Source organism: Drosophila sulfurigaster, chromosome 3 (genome assembly GCF_023558435.1).
Source record: "Drosophila sulfurigaster albostrigata strain 15112-1811.04 chromosome 3, ASM2355843v2, whole genome shotgun sequence".
NCBI classification, from domain to species: domain Eukaryota; kingdom Metazoa; phylum Arthropoda; class Insecta; order Diptera; family Drosophilidae; genus Drosophila; species Drosophila sulfurigaster.
The window spans coordinates 36709268-36730583 of NC_084883.1; the positions used below are offsets into that span (position 1 = coordinate 36709268).

At 38.9% G+C, this 21316-nt stretch overlaps 7 protein-coding genes across 12 annotated transcripts; 4 read left to right on the plus strand and 3 right to left on the minus strand.

Moving 5' to 3' along the window:
- The first annotated feature begins 819 nt into the window (after positions 1–819).
- Positions 820–1521, plus strand: LOC133845081 (single-pass membrane and coiled-coil domain-containing protein 4 homolog). The gene is made up of 3 exons (XM_062279424.1): positions 820–1065; positions 1135–1266; positions 1326–1521. The coding sequence occupies exons 2-3, from the start codon at positions 1138–1140 to the stop codon at positions 1371–1373; spliced, it is 177 nt and encodes a 58-aa protein (XP_062135408.1). The 5' UTR covers positions 820–1065; positions 1135–1137; the 3' UTR covers positions 1374–1521.
- Positions 1522–1798: 277 nt separating this feature from the next.
- LOC133845080 (uncharacterized) lies at positions 1799–3711 on the plus strand. Of its 4 annotated transcripts, none has more exons than XM_062279423.1 (4): positions 1799–2238; positions 3097–3150; positions 3210–3289; positions 3543–3711. In XM_062279423.1, exons 1-4 carry the CDS (start codon positions 2224–2226, stop codon positions 3604–3606), a joined length of 213 nt encoding a protein of 70 aa, XP_062135407.1. In that variant the 5' UTR covers positions 1799–2223; the 3' UTR covers positions 3607–3711. The 4 variants fall into 4 exon arrangements, 2 of the variants coding, with proteins under 2 accessions (XP_062135407.1, XP_062135406.1); XR_009894689.1 differs by lacking the exon at positions 1799–2238 and adding an exon at positions 2793–3030 and having other exon boundaries at positions 3210–3381; positions 3473–3711; XR_009894688.1 differs by lacking the exon at positions 1799–2238 and adding an exon at positions 2793–3030 and having other exon boundaries at positions 3210–3381.
- LOC133845079 (ER membrane protein complex subunit 4) lies at positions 2851–4487 on the minus strand. The gene is made up of 3 exons (XM_062279420.1): positions 4316–4487; positions 4112–4241; positions 2851–4039 (listed from the first exon to the last, which is right to left on the minus strand). The coding sequence occupies exons 1-3, from the start codon at positions 4369–4371 to the stop codon at positions 3725–3727; spliced, it is 501 nt and encodes a 166-aa protein (XP_062135404.1). The 5' UTR covers positions 4372–4487; the 3' UTR covers positions 2851–3724.
- Positions 4488–4813: 326 nt separating this feature from the next.
- LOC133845078 (ADP-ribosylation factor 1) lies at positions 4814–9336 on the minus strand. Of its 3 annotated transcripts, none has more exons than XM_062279418.1 (5): positions 9018–9160; positions 6548–6877; positions 6376–6485; positions 6048–6173; positions 4814–5775 (listed from the first exon to the last, which is right to left on the minus strand). In XM_062279418.1, the coding sequence occupies exons 2-5, from the start codon at positions 6693–6695 to the stop codon at positions 5611–5613; spliced, it is 549 nt and encodes a 182-aa protein (XP_062135402.1). In that variant the 5' UTR covers positions 6696–6877; positions 9018–9160; the 3' UTR covers positions 4814–5610. The 3 variants fall into 3 exon arrangements, with proteins under 3 accessions (XP_062135402.1, XP_062135401.1, XP_062135403.1); XM_062279417.1 differs by lacking the exon at positions 9018–9160 and adding an exon at positions 8509–8657; XM_062279419.1 differs by lacking the exons at positions 4814–5775; positions 6048–6173; positions 6376–6485 and having other exon boundaries at positions 6648–6877; positions 9153–9336.
- Positions 9337–9501: 165 nt separating this feature from the next.
- On the plus strand, positions 9502–11868 carry LOC133845077 (tRNA (cytosine(72)-C(5))-methyltransferase NSUN6). The gene is made up of 2 exons (XM_062279416.1): positions 9502–9828; positions 9968–11868. The coding sequence occupies exons 1-2, from the start codon at positions 9760–9762 to the stop codon at positions 11222–11224; spliced, it is 1326 nt and encodes a 441-aa protein (XP_062135400.1). The 5' UTR covers positions 9502–9759; the 3' UTR covers positions 11225–11868.
- A 332-nt stretch (positions 11869–12200) lies between these two features.
- LOC133845075 (uncharacterized) lies at positions 12201–16921 on the minus strand. The gene is made up of 6 exons (XM_062279414.1): positions 16764–16921; positions 15949–16029; positions 15437–15880; positions 14389–15377; positions 12712–14008; positions 12201–12641 (listed from the first exon to the last, which is right to left on the minus strand). The coding sequence occupies exons 2-6, from the start codon at positions 16004–16006 to the stop codon at positions 12544–12546; spliced, it is 2886 nt and encodes a 961-aa protein (XP_062135398.1). The 5' UTR covers positions 16007–16029; positions 16764–16921; the 3' UTR covers positions 12201–12543.
- A 414-nt stretch (positions 16922–17335) lies between these two features.
- Positions 17336–19094, plus strand: LOC133845076 (general transcription factor IIH subunit 2). The gene is made up of 3 exons (XM_062279415.1): positions 17336–17604; positions 17671–18012; positions 18062–19094. Exons 1-3 carry the CDS (start codon positions 17540–17542, stop codon positions 18978–18980), a joined length of 1326 nt encoding a protein of 441 aa, XP_062135399.1. The 5' UTR covers positions 17336–17539; the 3' UTR covers positions 18981–19094.
- The last annotated feature ends 2222 nt before the right edge of the window (positions 19095–21316 follow it).

Here is a 21316-nt window from a genome sequence, read left to right on the forward strand (position 1 = left end):
ATAGGAAACCCAAGCAAAGCAGTGACAACTCTTCGTGCAGCGTAAGCCCATTTGGAACTGCTCATACATTTTCAAAATCGCATTTAAAGGTGAAGGTGCAACAGTTAGTGGGCATATCTGGTTCACTGCCTCTTGGAGCCATGCCAACAGAGCTTAGCAAAACGGCGAGCAAATTGTGAAAGAAATATGGGTTAGAAAGAAATGCACAAAACACATCACTGCGAACGAGCCAAAAGGCAATATGGCAACTTGTGGGCAAAAGTACTTTAAGCTACGGGCAACTTTAATATTAGCCAGTTTATGCTGTGGGCAGAATCAGTCGCAGCGTGTATAAAGAAAATTTTAAGTTCATGAGAAAAAGTACAATAAAAATAAAGTATAAATTAAAGAGTTGAGTAATCGCATTTTATATAATTAAGCTTCTCAGCATTAAGCAATTAACTTTGACTGTTCAAAAAGCGCGCCCAACGCCATTTACCAGCACTGCCTGCAACTTTTTTAAACGGTCTGGCAACACAGTTCAGGTGCATATGCGAGCTCTCATTTGCACTCGGCACAACAGTGCAATTGTGACGTAATGAATGCTAGAGCACACAATGAATAAACACATTTGGATATTAAACTACAAAATAAATAAATAATAATATACCAGCAATGCGATTCATGTTTAAGCACCTCATTGTATATCCACAATAATAAGTTAAATAATTTGCTCTCTCTTGTTTGTCCCCTCACGTAACCTTCTCTGATGTGTGCTTTCAAGACACACAGCTGTGGCAACAAGCAAAATAACAACAACAACCACCTGCACACACGACTTTCTTCTTAAAGAGTGGCGTATATGTGTGTGAGTGAGAGTGAGCGAGAACAAGCGAAGACGGAGTATTGAAAACAATCCAGAAACTACTTGTTGACAAAAGCAGGTGGCGGTAACAGCAACAGCAACAGCGACTGAACTAAACATTCGCTACCAAAGCATCGCTCTTTGCATATACTAATTATACACACCACGCACGCATCTAGAACTCTACACGTCAGCACTCCGCGACCTATAACCCAATAAACGTAAGTTGGCAGTTAAAGAAAAACTATGCATATGGAGAAATTAATGAAAAGTACACAAAATCATTGCAGAAAATGCGTCAATTGAAAGGAAAGGTTAAGGAAACGCGCAAACAAAAAAAGGAGCGCAAATTGGAAAACGCGGAAATTCAGGCGAAAATGGGCACAATTGTTTTGCCGGCACTGGGCGTCATTGCCATAATAGTAAGCCGACTTACAATTTAACAAAAAATTCAAAATTTACTAATTTTCTTTTCATTCAGATTGTGGCATTCGTTTACCTGAAGACGAGACCTGCAATTTTGGAGTAAATTACACTACTTCGATTTAGTTTAAGCTAGTTTAGATACAACGAAAATTTTACTTTGTTTATGTGTGTGCAAGAATGTAAAATGTGCTATTTGTTTAAAATGTTGTTAATAAACAAAAAACGTAAAATTAAAATGAAACCAAATGAAATCAGAAATTCTACAGCAACATAGTGTTGCAAAAGACACAAGGTGCGCGAGTGTTGACAGTGTGGCACAACAGGTGCATTGATTTGGGCGCCAATTCAAAATCCAACAGATAAACAATAATAAAAAGAGAAAGTTTATTGGTAAAGCTCCTATCGAATTTATGTATTGGGCACACAACAACAACTAACATGTTTTTATTTTGGGCTACTTTACATATTATGCGTTGATCTTCGTAGACACCACATTTTTACACGTTGTTCGTTCGTCGCGCTGTCCAAAACGTCTTGCATTTTGCATTTTTAAGAAACTTAAAATTGTCTTTAATTCTTTTACGTGTTCAACAAGATAGTTTTTGTGAATTACACTATTTAACAAATATAATTGTGTTGTTTTAACTAGTGAAGAGTGCAGTTAATTGGCTTTTGCTTGTGATTAGATAATACAGCAAAATAAAAACAACAACAAACCAAAAAAAGAGAGCAAACAAAGAGAGAGAACAGAGTGTGCCAGCTGTTTGAAGTCTGTTCTCAGTCGAACTCATTCGCACACCTATACACTCACATTTACACACATAGACGCCAGCTACGCTCTCACGGCGGCGTCCGTTCGATTTTGGCAGAGTTGTTCTTCATTTGACGCAGTTGTTGTTTTGGTTCTCACACTGGCGCGTGCGGGTGAAAACGGAAATTTTAATATTTGGACAATGTTTAAGTTTTTAGTAAGTACCGTAGTGTGCAGAAACTTCATAATATGTTTGTGAAATACATTTGTAGAATGCTGCAATAACGCTGCAGCAGATGCGCAATTTAATCGCGATTATCACAAACAGCAATGCTTTTTCTGGCGATGATTTAATGCTTTTTGTTTGTTGTTATCTTGTGACAAAGAATTACCATAAGCAATATTTAAAGCAAATTTGTAATATTATATAAATTGCTAAATTCGCTTTGTGAATAATATAATATGGATGAGAAAGGGGCATTGCTCCTCTCAGTGTCCTTGACCGCAAAGTCTAAAGTCCATAAAATAAATAACACCTACAAAATATGTATTTACATATGAATATATGTATGTATTTCAAAGATATACAATTGTTTGTGGTATGCCGTTAGCGTTATTCCCAAATGTTATCGATATACCGATTATTGATGATGAAACGATCCCGCAGGATCATGTGTTGCTGCAGGACTCGTAGGCAATGTTCGAACCAAGTGACTATCACAGATTTTGTGAGATAGAACATTAAGAATCAAATCAAAAATGTCAGCCTTTATATAGCATTAGCTTTTGTTGTTTTGTCATTTCGATTTGTTCAGTTTTTATTCGGCAAAGAAAATATTCGATATCAAATTATATTTAGTTAAAAATGAAGCTGCTTGGACTGGGAATGCAGCACTTAATGAGGCGCAGCCAATCTTCATCCTGTGGCTGCCAACAGTCGTATGAATCCTTGCCACCCTGTCCGCCAAAACCTTTTTGGACCGGCGGTCGGGTTTTATTTTTTTCAACGGTCTTTAATCTAAGGCGTGAACATAAATAATGGCTTTTTTTAACTACTATTATTTCTATTTTACAGTTGACTTTTGGGGCCGGTGTTTATACCGGCATTTACGTGTCGCAGAACTATGAGGTAACTATTCAAATAATACTCCAGAATTTAATTCATAAGTTTTGTTTTCCATATTTTAGGTCCCTCGTGTCGACAACCCCCAAAAAGTGGTGGAACGTATGAATGAAAAATTTCGCGAGCTAGTCGATGGCAAGAAAAAGTAAATGAGAAAAAATACTCTTCTCTGAATCGTTGCTATTTCCATACTCATCAACAAATCCACCAAGCAGCTTATTTTAATCTCTTCCAAATGTAATTGAAAGCACAATAGCGCTAAAATAAATTTTATGCCATTAGATTTGACAATACCAAGTTTTCTCAAACTAAACTCATTTAATTATAGGACTAACCATCATTATATTATTACAACGGTTGACAAAACCACTAAAATAAATGTGTAACGTATCTTACAGCACGCCAGTCGATCAAATTGTTAAGGATATCAAGAAGGAAGCCAAGAAGATATTGGATGATTAATTGCCAGATCGGGCTCGAAAGACAATAATTATATTTTATACTTTAGTTGATGCTGTGTTTAAACAAATTTTATCTAATGAACAAATAAAGCAAAATTAAATGCAATTTACAAATAACTCTAAATAAATGAAACACCTCCACCATAATATTCTAAACGTGTTTGCGGCTGCACAAACGCCAACCAATCAGAGGCATGCGTTGGTAACAGTCCCATGCTATGACACTTGTACAGGGCCAAGGCAACATTAGCCAGGTTACCCAAAATATAGACGATACGCTGTCCAGTGCCTTGGGCACCTTCGGCCATTTTTGAAGTGACTTGTGTGGTGAAGATGGCCTTAATGGGGCGTATTAACATCATGCCCACCATCATAATCGGAAAGATTGAAATCGAGTTGCCAGACATGTACATGATGAACAGATTCATCGGTATCTGGAAATCAGATAGATATATGTATATAGGTTAACGTGGCCCAATAGCAATATGTATTTGCACAGCACTCACCTGTTTTAGCGGTCCCAAGGCAAGATCCCAAGATTTCTTGATAACCAAACGCTGATCACGCACCACTTCAGTTTGATTCACCAGCGCTGTGGGATTATAGCCAGGTGGTGAAGGCATATCTGCATTTTTGCTGCATCACACGAAGGAAAGAAAACTTTGAGCCTCAAATGCCGTAAACAAAGGTTGTTGGATTTTTGCGCTTACCTCACATTAAAGTCGAGTGCCCATTTAGATTTCTTAGAGTTCTGCTTAGCTGACATTTTGAATGAGTTTTTTAAGTTATTTCTGTGTTAGTTTAATTGAAAAATTACTTATAAATTGGCACCAGCAGATGTACAAGTTTCTTGTTATCGTTATCGGTTACAGCAACCCTTCTCCCGGCGTAGTGTGACCGTTGTCTAATTTTAAAAATACAATATGAAAAATATACCAATTTAATGAATACTTATTTATTTGTGGAATACCTTCATCTCATTCATATATATTTTATCATTTCTCTTTCCCGCGATTTTAAGTAAATTATTTTGAATGCAATTCCGAAATACTCTGAAAAATTCCCCCACAACGGTTAAAATATGTGACCAGAGTTGCACTTTCAGATGTTATCGCTCCCGTTCCCATTTGTTCGATAACACCGGCAGTTTGAAATGTAAAATAGATATTCGCTTATTGCTTGTCGTGTATCAAAAGTTGATCAGCAAGTTTTGTTTATTTAAATTTTATTTAGAATTACTTTTATAAATAGTACGTTCCGTTTTCATATAGTTTTGTTTTTATGTATGTGTTGTGTTTCATGTTTGTTACTTGCTTTGCTGCCAAGCGACGGACACAAACGAAAATTTTAATTGGTTTTTTCTTGTATTTTTTGGTTTTAAAGAGCAATTACAATTACAGTTTTGTTTTTCTCATTATTATTACCTTTATATTTATAAAATTAAAAAGAAATATATATTGATGAGGGGGTAGGGCAAAAATAACTTAAAAAGACAATTTTATACCATATATACTTGTTTTTTATCTTTTCTCTTTTGTTGTTGTGGTGGTTGTTGGGTTCTCTTTTTAATCTTTTTTTTGTTGCATTTTAAACATCCAATAATTATATATATATTAATTTAAATTAAATCATAGCGTTCTCTTTTATATGCTGCTTTGAAAAATTGTGTTTTGCTTTTATCTTTTGTTTTTCTTATGTTTTTTGCTTGCGGTGTATGCACGATTCTTAAACAAATTTCAATTATGCGCGGCGGCTTTGCGTGTTTTTTAATATAGCTGGAAAATGGAAAATGCACAGAACCCTCAGTTCGCTCAAAGTAGTTGATTGATCTTGTTGTTGTTGATGTTATTTCCCACATACATATATGAAGATGTTATTATGTCTGCTGTTGAAGGTTTTCTTTTTGCTGCTTTGCTTTTGAAATCAAAGTTAGTGTATAATTATTTTGTTGTTGTTGTTGTGGTTGCTTTTTTGCTGTTATTGTTTGTGGTGTGGTTTAGTTTATTTAGCGATTAGCATTCTTCAGCTGATTGGACAACCAGTCAAGTCCCTCGTAGAGTCCATCGCCGCTAGTTGCACACGTCGCCTGAATATACCAGTTGCGGTTTCTGAGTGAGTGCAAGCCAAGCTTATCGGTGATTTCGGCCGCATTCATTGCATTTGGCAGATCCTAGAAAGCGAACGAAAATAAATGAAATAAAAGAATTAGCAAATTGTATACAATCGCAATTAATTAGTGAGAGTGCATTGCGAAGGCTCTCCTTATCGCTACAACTTTTACGTTTTGTTTTCTTATCAGTATTGTATATGTTGTGCAATCAGTTTTTGGAATGCTGACATCAACATTAAAAGCGTTCGCAATGATTAAATATTGAATCAAGTTCACATAAAACCGGATTTAATATCAAATATTAACATGAATGGTTAATGAAGTCGATTTACCTGTTTGTTGGCGAATATTAGTAAGACTGCATCTCTAAGCTCATCCTCGGCCAGCATGCGCATCAATTCCTCTCTCGCCTCACCAATACGCTCTCTGTCATTGCTATCAACGACGAAGATAAGACCCTGTTTGTGTGTGGGTAGACAAGAGATAAGCACATGTTAATCGCGGCTAAATTACAGATTATACAAGATGGGGGCACAAATTATGTGATATCAGTCCCGTCTTGAAACAAAATAAACTTTGACTAATCATAGTAGTAATCATTACAAGTTGTTAACATCATCTAGGAATAGGAATCAACTATTCAATTGTTCTTCAACGTACTTGTGTATTCTGGAAGTAATGCCTCCACAATGGACGAATTTTGTCTTGGCCGCCCACATCCCACACTGTAAAGCTAATATTCTTGTATTCTACAGTCTCCACATTGAAACCTATAAATAGTATAATTGATAATTAATCGAAATCAAAATGTATATGCAAGTTAGACACTTACCAATGGTAGGTATCGTTGTAACAATTTCGCCTAATTTGAGTTTGTACAGAATTGTGGTTTTACCAGCGGCATCCAAACCGACCATCAATATTCTCATTTCCTTTTTACCGAAGAGGCCTTTGAATAGATTCGCGAATACATTTCCCATGTTGTTGCTGTTGTTGTTGTCCTGCTTGTCTTACAATGTGTGGAGGGGATTTCTAAATAAGTTTAAACTACTGCTTCAGTTTGCCTTGCTGGAATTATTCAAAAACAAGTTCAAATCCGAGTTGCAACTGCTGTTAATATGCAACTCCTTTTGGATTTGTTTGCTTGCACAACGTGATGAAACTGCAAATAGATAAAAAGAAAAGTAATTAAAATGTTATTCTTATTTCGGTTTAATTAATTCAATTTGATCAACTGCTGTTGGCATATGGAGAAAACAACCCTCCCATCGACTTACGACTTGAGCTACAAATAAATATGTCTATCTGAAGTTTCAGTCGAATGTTGTTTAGGTTTCGATGGTTAATTGCACACTGTGCTAATCAAATTGCAGCGCAACATCAACAACATCGATTGTTAAGCTGACGTGTTGAATGTGTATCTTTAACAATGGGAACGATGAGTAAACACAACACAACAACTAAACCGGAAATCTAGCAGCGAAATCATGAAATTATGGCCAAAATGGGGTTTTGGCAATTAAAATGCTTAAAAATACAAGTATGTATTTTGTCTGCCACACACAAGATATATTTCGGCGAGAAAGTGAAGAAAGCTTTTTATGCGAAAGTTCAATGACAAGAGCGTCACAAGTTCAAGAAGGCTCAAAAAGAAAAATATAGAAACAAAGCATAGTGAAGAACTCTTTGGTTGCTGTCAAAAATAGCTTTAATTTGGGGAATTTTAATTCGCTGCCAACGCAGACGCTGACGTCGACGACGAAGCTGACACAACTGATAAGATATTGATTTATTTTGTTGTTGTTGTTGGACAAAAACGTGCATGTGAAAAAATATTTTTGCGATTTATCTGTTCAAATAATGCAAAAGCCAAATACATAAATGACTCGCTCACAAAAATCTTTGGTGACTCAGCAGCGAACAGCGGCGGCAAAGTCTAAGGCGGCTTTAACTAGTGTGCGTATGTGTGTGCGTGTCTGTGTGAGAGCGTAGAAAACACACACAGCCATGCTTACATGTATCCGCTATAGTGTGCAATTCAATTGAATGTTTAATTGAGCAGCGCTTTAGGGAAGCGAAGCAATTTCTCCAAAGCCAATAACAAACAGACAAGACGATTATAGACTTTAATTAAAGTGCTGCAGACCAAAACCAAATATATAAACTAAAATACAACACACGCTATTTACAATTTGCAACGCGAAAAACGTGCAGAAAACGCAATGTCACATTTAATTTAAAACACAATGTGCAAAGAAAATGAAAACTACACGTAGCAACTTTTTTTTTATGCCGCCGCAGCAACACCCTACACACACACGTCTACAATTACAAACACACCACACTCACAATACACACACACACAAGTAAAGCGAGTTTAGGGTTGCCTAAGGTACTTGTGTTAAATACTCGTCACTTGCGGCGATTTAAATGCACAAATACAATGCAAAGATAGAATTTGTTGTTACTGTTGAAAATTGTAAAATTTTCGGAATTTTCTTTGTTTGCACGAGTAATTATTGATGCACACACACACAAATTGTCCACGCACACATTAGGCAGCCCTATGCAATTTAATCAAGTATGTGTGCCCGTATATGTGACTGTCTTTGTATGAGTACCAAGAAATGATGACGGCGACGTATGCTTTTTTTTCGTTTCTTCTTTTTGCGTTCGTCAAACAGCGGCTGCCGTGTTTTGTTCATTAAACATCGAAATAATGATATTTTTACACTTTTGAAGATTAGCTGAAGATTATGTTTTGACCTATTGCACTTTGTACCGATTATTTACCGTTTTCTCTGCAGCTTTTTTGTAAATTTTCCTTTGATAAAATTTTTTGCTGCCAAACCGACGGCGAAAGAAGAATGTACAATGTTGGCGATGACAGAGTTGTCTACGATAGCATGAATCGATATGCACGTGAGTGCGACCTATCGATTGCACGCAATTGCGAGATATGAGACGCAAAACATTTCTTATATAATTCAAAATCTTTATAGCAACTCCATTATTAATATGTTTATGCTTTGTTTGATTTTTTTTTTTTGTGAAATTGGGTTTATTTGCGTTTTATTGCAGACGATTGTTACGATTTTCGTGCACTCATCGGCAGTTTGCCTCACGATAGTTGTATGTGTGCGTGTGAGTCAAAATTTCTACACCAATACACCAACATCACCCACATTGCTGCGGCAGCATTTTCACATACCCAAATGATAAAAAACGCTAACAGCTTTTAGTGAAAATACTGTGAATTTGCAAAGCGGAGACCTAAAACATGATTGAAAACTCATACGCACCAAATTATTGAATCAAATGCGCACCAATTTGAGCAGAAATTTTAGAAATTTCTGCTTGGAAATGTCAAAAAAATCACAGAGCGAAATAAAACTTGACCGAGAATACACTTGCCGTTGAAAAAACTGCAAACTCACCAACGCTGAACGTACTCTCAACGTAAAGCGTACCCGTGTGGTAGAGCAGACCGACTATAGCGTCTCGTGGTGATTTCTCATGCGGCACTCTCATATGCTGCCACGTCTTGTCCACAAGCGAGGCCGGTGTGGTGAGTTCGCAAGATTGACAACAGCGTGACCACAACATTTATTTCAAAGTATACCAAAATTTTAACGTTCTAATAGCAAACGTTAACAATACATGAAGTTTTTGAAAAAAAAATTAAAATTTTGGTAATACAACATGCACAGTGATACATACATATGTAATTCGGTCTATGACGAATGAAGTACATCAAATAAATTTATGGTATTTTTACAGATGCAAATTAGTATGAAAAAATGCTGTCTCTCATTTTCTGTTTTACTTTTTATTCGAAATTGACTACATATTAATAAAAATCTGATTAGTGGCAGAAAGTAAAGATTTGCCCGAAATAATAAGCTATTTAAAATCTCGGGCCTTTTCATTGGTTTTTTTAAAATTAACAAAATACCACATGAGGAGTAACCAGCTCTTCAAAATGTTTTACAAAGTAAACACACTGATCGACAGGTACTTCCATCGAATTGGTGGACACAATAAATGTTTTATCCGAAATCGCCGTTTTTGGGCAGGGGATTGCAGCTGGAAAATGAAATCCTAAAAGTGCACGTGAGTAAACAAACTGATTTACAAAAAGAACACTCCAAATAAGCTACATACACAATTCGATAACTCTGGGTGGCAGTTGACTTCGATCGATAACTCACGTGGCGCAACAATTGTTTTAAAACTTGCAATTAATTTCTAGACTGCCGCTTTGCCGCAATTGCTATCGTGGCTTTGCCAAACTCCAAGGATCACAACCTATCGTGTTAATACTCTGCGCACCAATGTAATCGATTACAAAGCCAAACTCCAGGAGCAATTGAAGCAACGCTATGGACATCAAGCACCGCGAGTTTATGGACTCCCTGAGCTGCCGGAAATGCTTTGCATTGCACCACTTGATGCCCCAGCGGACGCACAATATGACGATGCCCTCCGGCAGCTGATTGTGGATACCAGTTGCGGAGCAGCCTTGTTGCGCGGCGCTCATATCTTTGCACCCGGCGTCCTGGCCATGGAGACAGGCACCCAGCTGCAAGAGCTGGTCAACGTGTTTGCGGACTTAGCTGGAAAGTGTAAGCGGGGCACTGCGACGCGCTATGTCAGCGACGAGAAAATCTTTCTTGGCGTGGGTCGTGTGCTCATGCAACGTCATCAACTGTACAACAACAACAAGGAGTCGGCCTCTGGGATTGCCGTGCACATGGAGACGAATGTAAGTGGCGTACCCACACTTGGAGATCTCAGTGATGCGGATGCCCTGCTACAGAACCTGCCGTCCATTGTGTGCGTGCGTGTGCTTGGACCACAGCCTGGGGAATGCGTGTTGGACATGTGTGCAGCACCGGGCAACAAAACCACGCACATTGCCGAGCTGATGGGCGATGTAGGTCGCGTTGTGGCGTTGGATAACTCGGCGAGTCGTGTGCGTGGCATGCAAGCCAAGCTGGCCAACTATCGCTGTATTGAAGCCTTTCATTTCGATGCCACCAAGGCATTGAATGAGCTTGGCGAGGAGTGCACAACGGCCCCGCCATTTGCTGCTGAAAGTTTCGATCGTATTCTGTTGGATGCGCCATGCAGCGGACTGGGCAATCGGCCGCAGCTCAGCTGCAGCATCAAGCAGGCCAAAGTGCTCCAATCCTATCCGCATGTGCAGCGCAATCTGCTGGCGCAGGCAGTGTCACTATTACGTCCTGGCGGCGTGCTCGTCTACAGCACTTGCACCGTCACCGAGGCGGAGTGCGAGCAACTGGTGGCGTGGGCGTTACGCAAATTTCCACAGATGCGTTTGGTTGATGCGCAGCCCAAGTTGGGTGCACCGGGTTTGCAACTGGCGGAACTGGATGATGACCAATGTCAGATGTTGCAGCGCTTTGGTCCAAGCGCAGAGAATCGTTCGGACGACTTGGACACGGTGGGATTCTTTATAGCCAAGTTTGAAAAAGCAAAAAACTGACACAAATATTCAATAAATATTATAAACTCCAAATTGTTATGGAATTCTTTGAGCTAAATGAAGTTCATTGAAAAACATATGGGTTGTGTCTCAGCTTAATACATGATCAATAATTTTATTAAGCTGAGACACAACCCATAACATGTTTTTCAACCACTACTTATCGAAGACTCGAACCCTATACTAAAAATAAAAGATATACAGTCAAAAATAAAGTATAACAAGTTGTAGATTTTTATCCAAAGTCCACGGAAATCGCATGTATTTCTTGTTGATTTTATTTTAGTTTAAATTGCAGTTTATATATTGTTTAATATTTTACAACTATGCTTCTTAAGTTTTTGTGGCATGTTTTGTTCTGCTTTTATTATTTTTTGCTCAAATTTAAAAATATTAAACAGCATGTAGTTTATTATTGATGTTGTTGCTGCTGCTAAATAGATTTTAAAAATACTTAAATAATGTACAGTTCATAATAATAATTATAATATTACAATTACATGTTCTATATGTTATATTTATGCAATATATATGTTTACGTGTGTGTGTGTGTGTTTGTCTGTCTGTCTAGGTATGTGTGTATTTGTGTCTAGTTTTTACTTTTTGTTATTGAAAATTTATTGTGTTTTTGTTGAATAACACAACGTTGTTTATTTTAATTAATTAAATTAGAATAGTTTGCATTTTGTTTTTATTTAGTACAAGTACAAGATATATTTGTAGTTAAGTTTGCTTTACTCTCATCTTTTGCAACTTTATTGGGGGTCAAGATATAGATTTTATGAATCGTTAGAGGATTTGTGGATTGTGCTCATAATGTCCAGCAAATTGATATAAAAAATTAAAAAATAAACTATACAATCTAAAAATGTTGCATAGTTTTTATTATTATATTGATAACAGATCTACAATCGAACATGATTTTCTTTTGCTACTTTCACTTACTGCATTATGTGTTTTCTATAGTTTATTTGGATTTATTTTTTCTTTATTTTTTTGGAATAACATTTCATTGCGTTGAAGAAACAGCAATTGCATCGAGTGGAGAAATAAATATTGATTTGATATATATTTAAAAAAGAATGAATCTTTACGAGCATTTTGAAGTGCGATATGATATTGGCATAATGGGAGCTGCTGCTACGGGATGAGGAAGATGATGATGAAGGAGGTTGGTTAATGCCTAATGCGCTTCAAGTCTAAGAAGGCTTCCATAATTTTTGGCGGCCCGTGCTTTCATTCTAGTTATTATAATGCCTTACAAGTTACATATACATATGCCTAGGAGTTGTTACCATATATTTATATTGTTTCTTTATTTACGTCGGGATATTTAGCGTCTTGAACTGATCCTCCTGCATTTCAGTCATCATAAATGTGCCATCCTGCAGCAACAAAACAACGCGACGCGTGCCACCTGCATAACGAAGATTGTTTGTTAAATAAATGTTTCAATATTGAATTGAAGATTTTCTATTTAAACTTACCCGGCGATGGTAAGTCCGCTTGGACCACTTCGGCGGGTATTTGGGCCTCAGTCCCGTCGCTGTCTGACGTTGTGATGTGAATTTGCGCCGTATGCGGAGTGCTGCCCGCTGTTGTCGCCTCCTGTTGCTGTTGTTGCAGCACAGCCGCTTGATGTTGCGCCAACTCTTCTTCAGTCATGCTGACCAATATGTGCTCACCGTCGGCAGTGGCTTCGCCTTGCTGACCCACTGCTGCCACTGCCTCGGCCACAGCATTGTCCAGCGTGAGCACATCCTGATCCTCACCCTCCGCAGCGGCCACATAGGCGAATTGCTGCTCACCATCGGGACCCTGGGTCACCAGGATTGTCTGACCTTCGGCATTCTTGCCGGCCACCTGGTAGACGGTGCCATCTTCGCCTCGCACCAACAACGCTGAGCCATCCTCATTGGTGAGCACCTGCTGATCGCCGCCGCCCAGCAGCGCTTGTGCGGCAGCCTCGAATTGTTCGCGCTGCTGTTCCTGCTGTTGCTCTTGCTCCATCTGCAGCTGCGTCTCCTCTTGGCCAATCAGTTTTCCCGTAATGGGACACAGCTGTGCCTGATGCTGTTGCAGATCTTCCTGTTCGATTTCCATCTCGATTTGCTTGGTGGCTGGTGGCGCATTTGCAGTGCGTTGTCGCAGCGGTGTCAGCTGCTGCACCTTCTGGATTTGCACCTGCTGCTGTTGTTGTTGCTGCTGCTGTTGCTGCAAGGCCTGAGCTTGTTGCTGTCGCTGTTGTCGAACTTGAGCTGCACGCTGTGCCAATTGATCCTCTCGGGTCATCACCTTCCGCGTCACTTTGAGATCTCCCGACTTCGATAGCTGCAGTATCTTTTGTTCGGGCGTCACAACTTTGCCACCGGCGCCTGCCACTTGCCGCTGCTGTTGTTGCTGTGGCGTATTGGCTCGTGCTACAACCATCCGTCCACCGCCTCGTGCTGGAGTTCCAGCCTGTTGTCGCAGTGGATTCGGTGTGCTGCTGGTTCCCGCCGGCCGGCGTTGAAGCTGATTGCCGCCGCCCTGGCCAAAGGTGCGCAACACATGCGGGCGCTGGCCAACAGTCAGAGGAGAGCTCGTTCCAGATGCTCGTGCCACAGCCATGCGCTTGGCAGCTGGCGCAACAGTTGAGGCGGAGGCTGCAGCAGGAACGCTCTTAACTGCAGAAGATACTGGGCTGCCACCTTCTGCGTTCTCTACCCGAAAGATTCCTCTGGTGTTGGCGTTGATCTCTGTGCGCGTTAAATATCTCACAGGACACTCGGTTTTTTGACGCTTCTGCAATACAATTAAGAAGCAAATCAATTTTCAATATACATTTATAAAGGGTTTACATAAGGGCTGGATATAGACAATACTATCTATAATCAGTTGAAGGATTGCTTGCTTCTGATAGCTAGTAATCTAAGTTTTCCTTATATAAAATTTTCAATACGAATTTACTAATTATGATTAATCGATGAACCAATTTATTTTCGATTGGTTAAATACAATTACCCATTCAAAAACATATATTGCGATTTTTGCGAACTTTGACTAGATGGTGATAGTTATCAAGATGAAAACTCTTTCGATATAATCAATAACACATTCTTTCATTTTGACAACATTATGTTCTACATAAGACTCTAAGAGCTAAGCTCTTTAAAAACACTCACTGCTTGAATGGTATTGGGCATTTCGGGTTTACGAAACATTCCGGTGCTGGTGCTGTCGTCCGTGTAGATGATTTCGCCCATCTTGGAGTCATGCTCGCCAGCCAGACCACTGGACGAGGACGATGTGTTGCCATTGACGCGTGGCGACGCTGTTGCTGACACCGCCGATTGGATTTTGGGCTTATTCAACTGCACGGAACTGCCGCCGTTTTTTAAACGCTTCACCGTATGCGATGGTATTAGATCCTCTTCGAGATCTTCCATTTCCATGGAATCATTGGATGCATTCAAGCCAGTACCCTCGGCACTGGAATCCGTATGATTCAATTTACGCTTCATGGTCGTTGTGGCAGCTGTTGACCATTCCTGCTCCGTGGCCGACTCGTCCTCGTTGGCCGACGAGGGCGAGGTGGATCCCTCGCCGCCAGCACTCTCATTAACCCACTGTTTGAATTGATCCATCGCTTTGGTTTTCGAAGTGCGCGAAGGACGCGAGCCAGCAACTGCCGAAGAATTTGGTGATATCGCCGATGAGGATTGCGGACTTAGCGGTGCTGTATCCGTTTTTATCGTAGTCTGTTTATCCTGTTGCTGTTTCTCTTGCTGCAAGCGTTTCAAAGCGTCCAAGCTCTTCTCACGCTTTAGCTTTTGGCGTGCCAACTGCTTCTCAAACATTTGCAAAAAGTAGGGAACACGCTCCAGGTTCGCCATTACCTCCCAAGTGTTCTCATTGTGCGATCGATCGATCCATTTCACCAGATATTCGTGTGTGCGTCGCCGTGGGTTATAACGTTTCGCCACAATGCTCTCCACTGCCTCCTCAGTGCGTTGTTCGGTCTTGGGATCGACACGAATGGCAATCCGATTGTTATTCTTCACGGGCGAAGAGCCACCGGTAGGCGTGGGCGTGCCTGGCTTGGATTTGGGACGCTCGTTCTCTGTGTCCTTAATCTGGGATGCAATTGTGCCCAGCTTGCTGCCAGGAGATTCTAAAAACAAGCGAATTTAGTAATAGGTAACAAAATTAAAATATACACATTGCACTTACTTCTTGTGGGTGACACACTGGAGGATGTGTTGCTGTTGGCTGTGCTGTTGTTGTTGTTATTGTTGGTGGGATTCACCACCGTCTTGGTGATGCGCACCGGCATATCCTGCAACTGGCCATGACCGATCTTTCCAAAGGACTGTATTGTCCTGCCAGCCACAATCCACGGTTCACGCACACTCTCCTCTAGCTTGACCCAGTGTTGATAAAGTGCCCAGGAATTGGAGGACGAGTTGCTGCCCTTGCGTGTGTGCAACTGTGTGGCCTTCCATAGTGTGAATGCCCAAATGATGGGCTTCGTATCGAGTGAATCCTTCAAATTCGAATTCTCTTTTTCGCAGGCATCGTCTTCCTTGTGCGCTCGGAACTCTTCCACAAAGTTAAAAGCGCGCAGGCATCGGCCACAAACGAGCACATCCATGTTGGCCAACTCCTCCTGGGCAGCTGCGTGAGAAGGGAGAAAATCTTTTAAATTTCATTTCGCTTTTTTTTTTTTTGTTTTGCTGACTTACCTCGAATAATATTTGCGTGTTTCCCAATTTCTGTCGGTGCAATCTCCTGTGCCAACATTATACACGTTATTAACGCTGCAGCTACAAAATGTACACAATTTAAATTACTTTGTCTTATTTAATTTAAAAACAAAAAAAACTGTAAGAAATACGCGCACAAACACACACACGCACAACATGAGCAAAATATAAAAAAAAGTACAGTGCCGTGGTGTGTTTATGCAACGATGTGGCAACTTTAACAACACACACAACTCTGGCTGGCAACCATCAACCATATGTGGTGGATTTGGTTCGTATGTAATGTTCAGATTACAGAGCGCCTAGGACGAAAGACGAGCACAAAGAGTAATGCGCGATTGGAAAATGCAGCGAAGAACTGCACAAAGCGTAGACGCACAAAACATAGCAAACCGGGCGCGAAATATGCAATAACAATAATTACAGAATATACAACTTTTATTTGGAAGAGAAATTATGTATGCCTTTTAAACATAGCAACAGCGAAAATAATTTTTTCCTATTTTTTTGTTGCTTATCTTCTTGGTAGCCGCCATTTCAGCAGAAAAGGCCGCGCACGGCACTTGCAACTGTGCATATTGGGTGAATGAAATAAATAATTTGCACAGATGTTGGTATGCTTATATTAATTTCCTTTAATATGCTTTATAATTCATTCATAACAATTTACTATTTATTTGATAGACAATTTGAATTGCAATTGCAAATTTTGCTTTTTTTCTCTCGGCAGTTTTCTGTATGCATTTTCACCCGCATTAGTTTGACAATATTTTTTTCGTTTGATTTTCACACACCTTCATATAAAAATGAATTAATTTATTAAATTGAATAGTTGCTAGTTCTTTGAACAAGTTATTTTAATTTAACTGTTTTTATTCTCCTACTCGCGCAACGCTGTTCACAATTGCACGCGCGCCAACTCTGAATGCCAAAAAAGTTTGTACAACTGAACGAAGTGGCCAGTTCTCTTTTCGGTGCACGGCACTGGTGACTTTTGCCTGCCCTACTTTGTTTATATGCACTTAGAAAACGCACTAAATATTGTTGCAATTTAAATACAAAAATATTTAATTTTAAATTTGCAAATATTTAAATATACTTAATTAAACTTTTTTAATGAATTACATACAAAATTGAGAATTTTAATGTATCGAACGTGCCGTCTATGCTCGATTGACTGTGTAGTGCCGTTTTTCGTTCGTCCGAGTTTTGTAGCCCTTTCAACGCCAATCACGTGGCGTGGTGTGTTTCTGCTGTCTATATGGCAACACTGTGCCGTTGTCAATAAACGAAATTATTATTTTACCCGTTTATTTGAAATCACAGTAAAGTCTAATAATTTTTGTAAGTCATTAAATTTTATTGCTTAATTTTTGGAAAATTTTCGGAATACATTTGAGTCATTAATATAATGAGTATGTTTGATAGGCAACTCTATCGTTTTGACCTGTACATTTTTTGGGTGTGTACACACTTGTTTGCTTGCCGGTCTAAATAAATGTTGTGTTAAGAGTGCATACGGCTTTTGTTTAATTTTTAAATTTATTGCAAACGAAACAAAGCACTCAGCATGGCGGATGACGATAAAGACGATCAAAAGGAGTATCGCTGGGAGACGGGCTACGAGAAGACATGGTAAGTAAAACAAAGTGCTGTTTGCCGTTGTTCTTCTAAATTTGTGAAATTTGATGTGCATCACAGGGAAGCCATCAAGGAGGATGACGATGGCATGCTGGACAGCGCCATTGCCGATCTCATACAGAAGGCGAAGCGCAAGCGGCAGGCGGAGAAGACCAAACAGAATCGCTTGGGCATGATGCGACATCTCTTTATCGTCCTCGACTGTTCGGAGTCCATGGGCGTGCCCGATTTGAAGCCTACGCGTTTGTTGTGCACACTGAAGCTGCTGGAGATCTTCATAGAGGAGTTCTTTGATCAGAATCCCATCAGTCAGCTGGGCATTATAGCCTTGAAGGCGAAACGTGCCGAGAAGATCACAGAACTCACGGGCACATCACGTGTGCATCTCAAGGCGTTGGAAGGGTGAGTCGAATCCTTGGAGTCAATCGTCTTTTAATACAAAGTCTTGCAGCTTGGCCAATGTGTCGCTGACCAGTGAACCATCGCTGCAAAACGGTTTGGATTTGGCGCTCAAGACATTGAAGGTGGTGCCATCGCATGCCTCGCGAGAGATTGTCATCATTATGGGCTCTTTAACCACTTGTGATCCGGTGGACATTAATTCAACAATCGAGGAGTTGCAAAAGGAACGCATTCGTTGTTCGGTCATCTCGCTGTCAGCGGAAATTCACATTTGTCGGCATCTCACACAACAAACGATGGGAACTTTCGGCGCTGTGCTCGACGATTCCCATTTTCGTGATCAGCTGTTGTCGCAAATTGATCCTCCGCCCGCTGCCAAGACGCAGGATAATTCATTGATTCGCATGGGTTTTCCGCATAGTAAAAACGAGTCCGATGGCAAAGATGCCGCACTCTCCATGTGCATGTGTCACATAGAAAACAGCGATGAGCCCAGTGAATTGTCCACTACAGGCCATCATTGTCCACAATGCAACAGCAAGTACTGTGAACTGCCCGTGGAGTGTTTATGTTGCGGCCTCACATTGGTGTCGGCACCACATTTAGCACGCTCTTATCATCATCTGTTTCCTGTGCCCAATTTCGAGGAGTTGCCATTTGAATCGGTGCCACCGGAAGCACCCGACTTTGGCAGTCTACGCAAATGCTACAGCTGTATTAAGGTGCTCAATGCGGTGGCGGATAAAAGCGTCTTCAAGTGTGGCTACTGCCAGCAGTTCTTCTGCATCGACTGTGATATCTTCATACATGAGACGTTGCATGCTTGCGTCGGCTGCAATACAATTCCTGGTGTGGCGGGATTGGTCTATCAAAAGCAGGGTGGCAAAGCCGCCCCAGATGCCCACCAGCAGCAGCCATCCATGATGCCCTCTTCGTCCAAGCAGCGCAGTCAGCAGTACTCCATGTAAAATGGGCCAATCTTAACCATAAACAATACACATTAAGTAAGCTTGAATTGCATATTAAAATGCATATGAATTGTCGATAAGTTCAAATAAAATATAAGCAATCTTTTTGTTGTACTTCTTTATTAAAATCTTTTGTAATACATTTATGTCTAATTACAGGGTTTTTGCCATTGACTTAGTGCCTTCAACTCTGCGTCCAATTACAGTGTTTTGCAATTGTTCAAGATCTAAGTCAATCTATAATAGATTGTCAAGAGTTTTACATCAATTTTCAATTATTTGCAGCGCATTGCAGCTACGACCAGTTCGAATATCTAAAAGTTACTACTACAAATTAATTATTAAATGATTTTCGCATTGTTTTTGTTTGTTTTTTTTTTCTATTGTAGTAGTTAGATGCTTTCTGTCTATTGTTATTGCGTTTGCTGTAGTCATTCACAGTTAATTCTTGCCATTTATTTTTGCTGTATTCGGTATTTCGTATCTGAATCTGAACTTGGCGTATCTTTTTTTGTCTGTATCTCGCCAACGTTCGTCGCACTCGGGTCGAATTTTCCACTTGGCAGGTGTTGTTCTTATTCCGCTTATAATTATAATAATAAAAGATCATTTTTAACGCTGTTGCTTCAAATAATATGCATGTTTAATCCACCAGACGACAAGTTGTTTTTATGTATAACAGTTTAAAATTGTGTATATCAAACGGAATTTTAAGTGAAAATAAGTGGATTTAAACAATATTAAAGTATTATTGAAAATTTTCGGAAGTATAACAGTTGTATAACTGTTAAGTGTGAATCGTCAATTGAAAATAAGTGTATTGAAATAGAATTAAAGTTTTCTTACAAATCAGTGAGAGTATAACAGTTTTTCAAAATAAATATAACAACAATTTTTTTATTTTATTTCAAGGTAAATAATTTAAATTTGCTATATTATAATAAGGGTGAGAGGATAAGAGTTTTACAATAAATGTGTAGAAGAAAAAATTAACTTTGATATTTTCCTAATGTTTCAACATGTATATAAAAAGTTATTAAGATAATGGATTAGAAAAGTGCTGATTCAAAGTTTTAAAATAAGTGCGAGAATTAAGATAATAAGCTAGATCGGTTGAGCAAAAGTTTTAAAAAAAATTGAAATTAATAAATAATACAAAATTCAACTATGTTACCTTAGTGCTTAATAATTTATAAGAATTTTTATTTTGATATATGGCCAAGTAGAATTCGGAAATATTTTAGAAATTTATATGTACGTAATTTTACACTTCTCCAAAAAAAGTTTCCGTGCTGCCGAAATTTCCATAACCTAGCCCAAGAACGGATCTATTTATTATTATAACACAATGGCGAACTTTAAATTCTATTTTGCGCAACGTCATTTAATAATTTTAATGTTGAATTGTTTTTGTTATTTTTCGAAGCCATAAAATTCGTATATGGCTTAAACTGAACGTCAATGACACTGCCTTAAACGAGTTGTGAACTGGTTTCAACCAAGCTGAACCGCAAACATCATTCATACTTCAGTTCTACCAAATACTCACCCTCGTATAAAAACACCAAAAAATAAACAACACCAACAAAAAGATGTATGAGTATTTTAGAATTACAAAATGTTTACAGTTTGCGATAAAATTCTTAACGTCAGCTTTGTGGTCAAATATCGACAAACACCTGAAAATACTTTAAAAGTTCGAGAGACCCATAAATAATGCATACATACTATTCAGGTAAACAAGTGAAATATTTGTGAATATCAGCATGATTAGCTGCGCATTAACTGTCACATATATCAACTTTTGAACGAAAGGCAAAGCTGATGAATATAATCCAATTATTGTAGTGGGCGTTAAATGTTTACTATTTAAAATACATACAAGAATAACAAAGTAGTAATTCTTTATAGATATATTATATATCCATCGGTTGAAGGGGAGTGATTAATAGTCTCAACTAAATACTTACGACTTTGATCTCGAAAACTTTTCCTTACAAAAAGATTACAGCCACTTTAAATATTACGTATACGTTGAGTTCCATTGGAAGTTTTGGACGTTTTCAGATAAATCATATAATAGTTCAGTTTCTAATACATTTTAACAAAAATGTTAATAAATGTTTAATTGCTTCCAGTTATTAATAGCCTTTTTAAGTAAAGTCATTTTAAATATTGCGTATACGAGTAATTGTCCATTAAAATGGGATTGACATTCGTTACTCACTATAGTTTGAGACATTTTCAGAATTTTATAGCTTATATGGCAATATGTGTAACTAAAATGTAAATATAAGAATAATATGAAGCTTTACTGCTTCTAGGTATTAATGGTC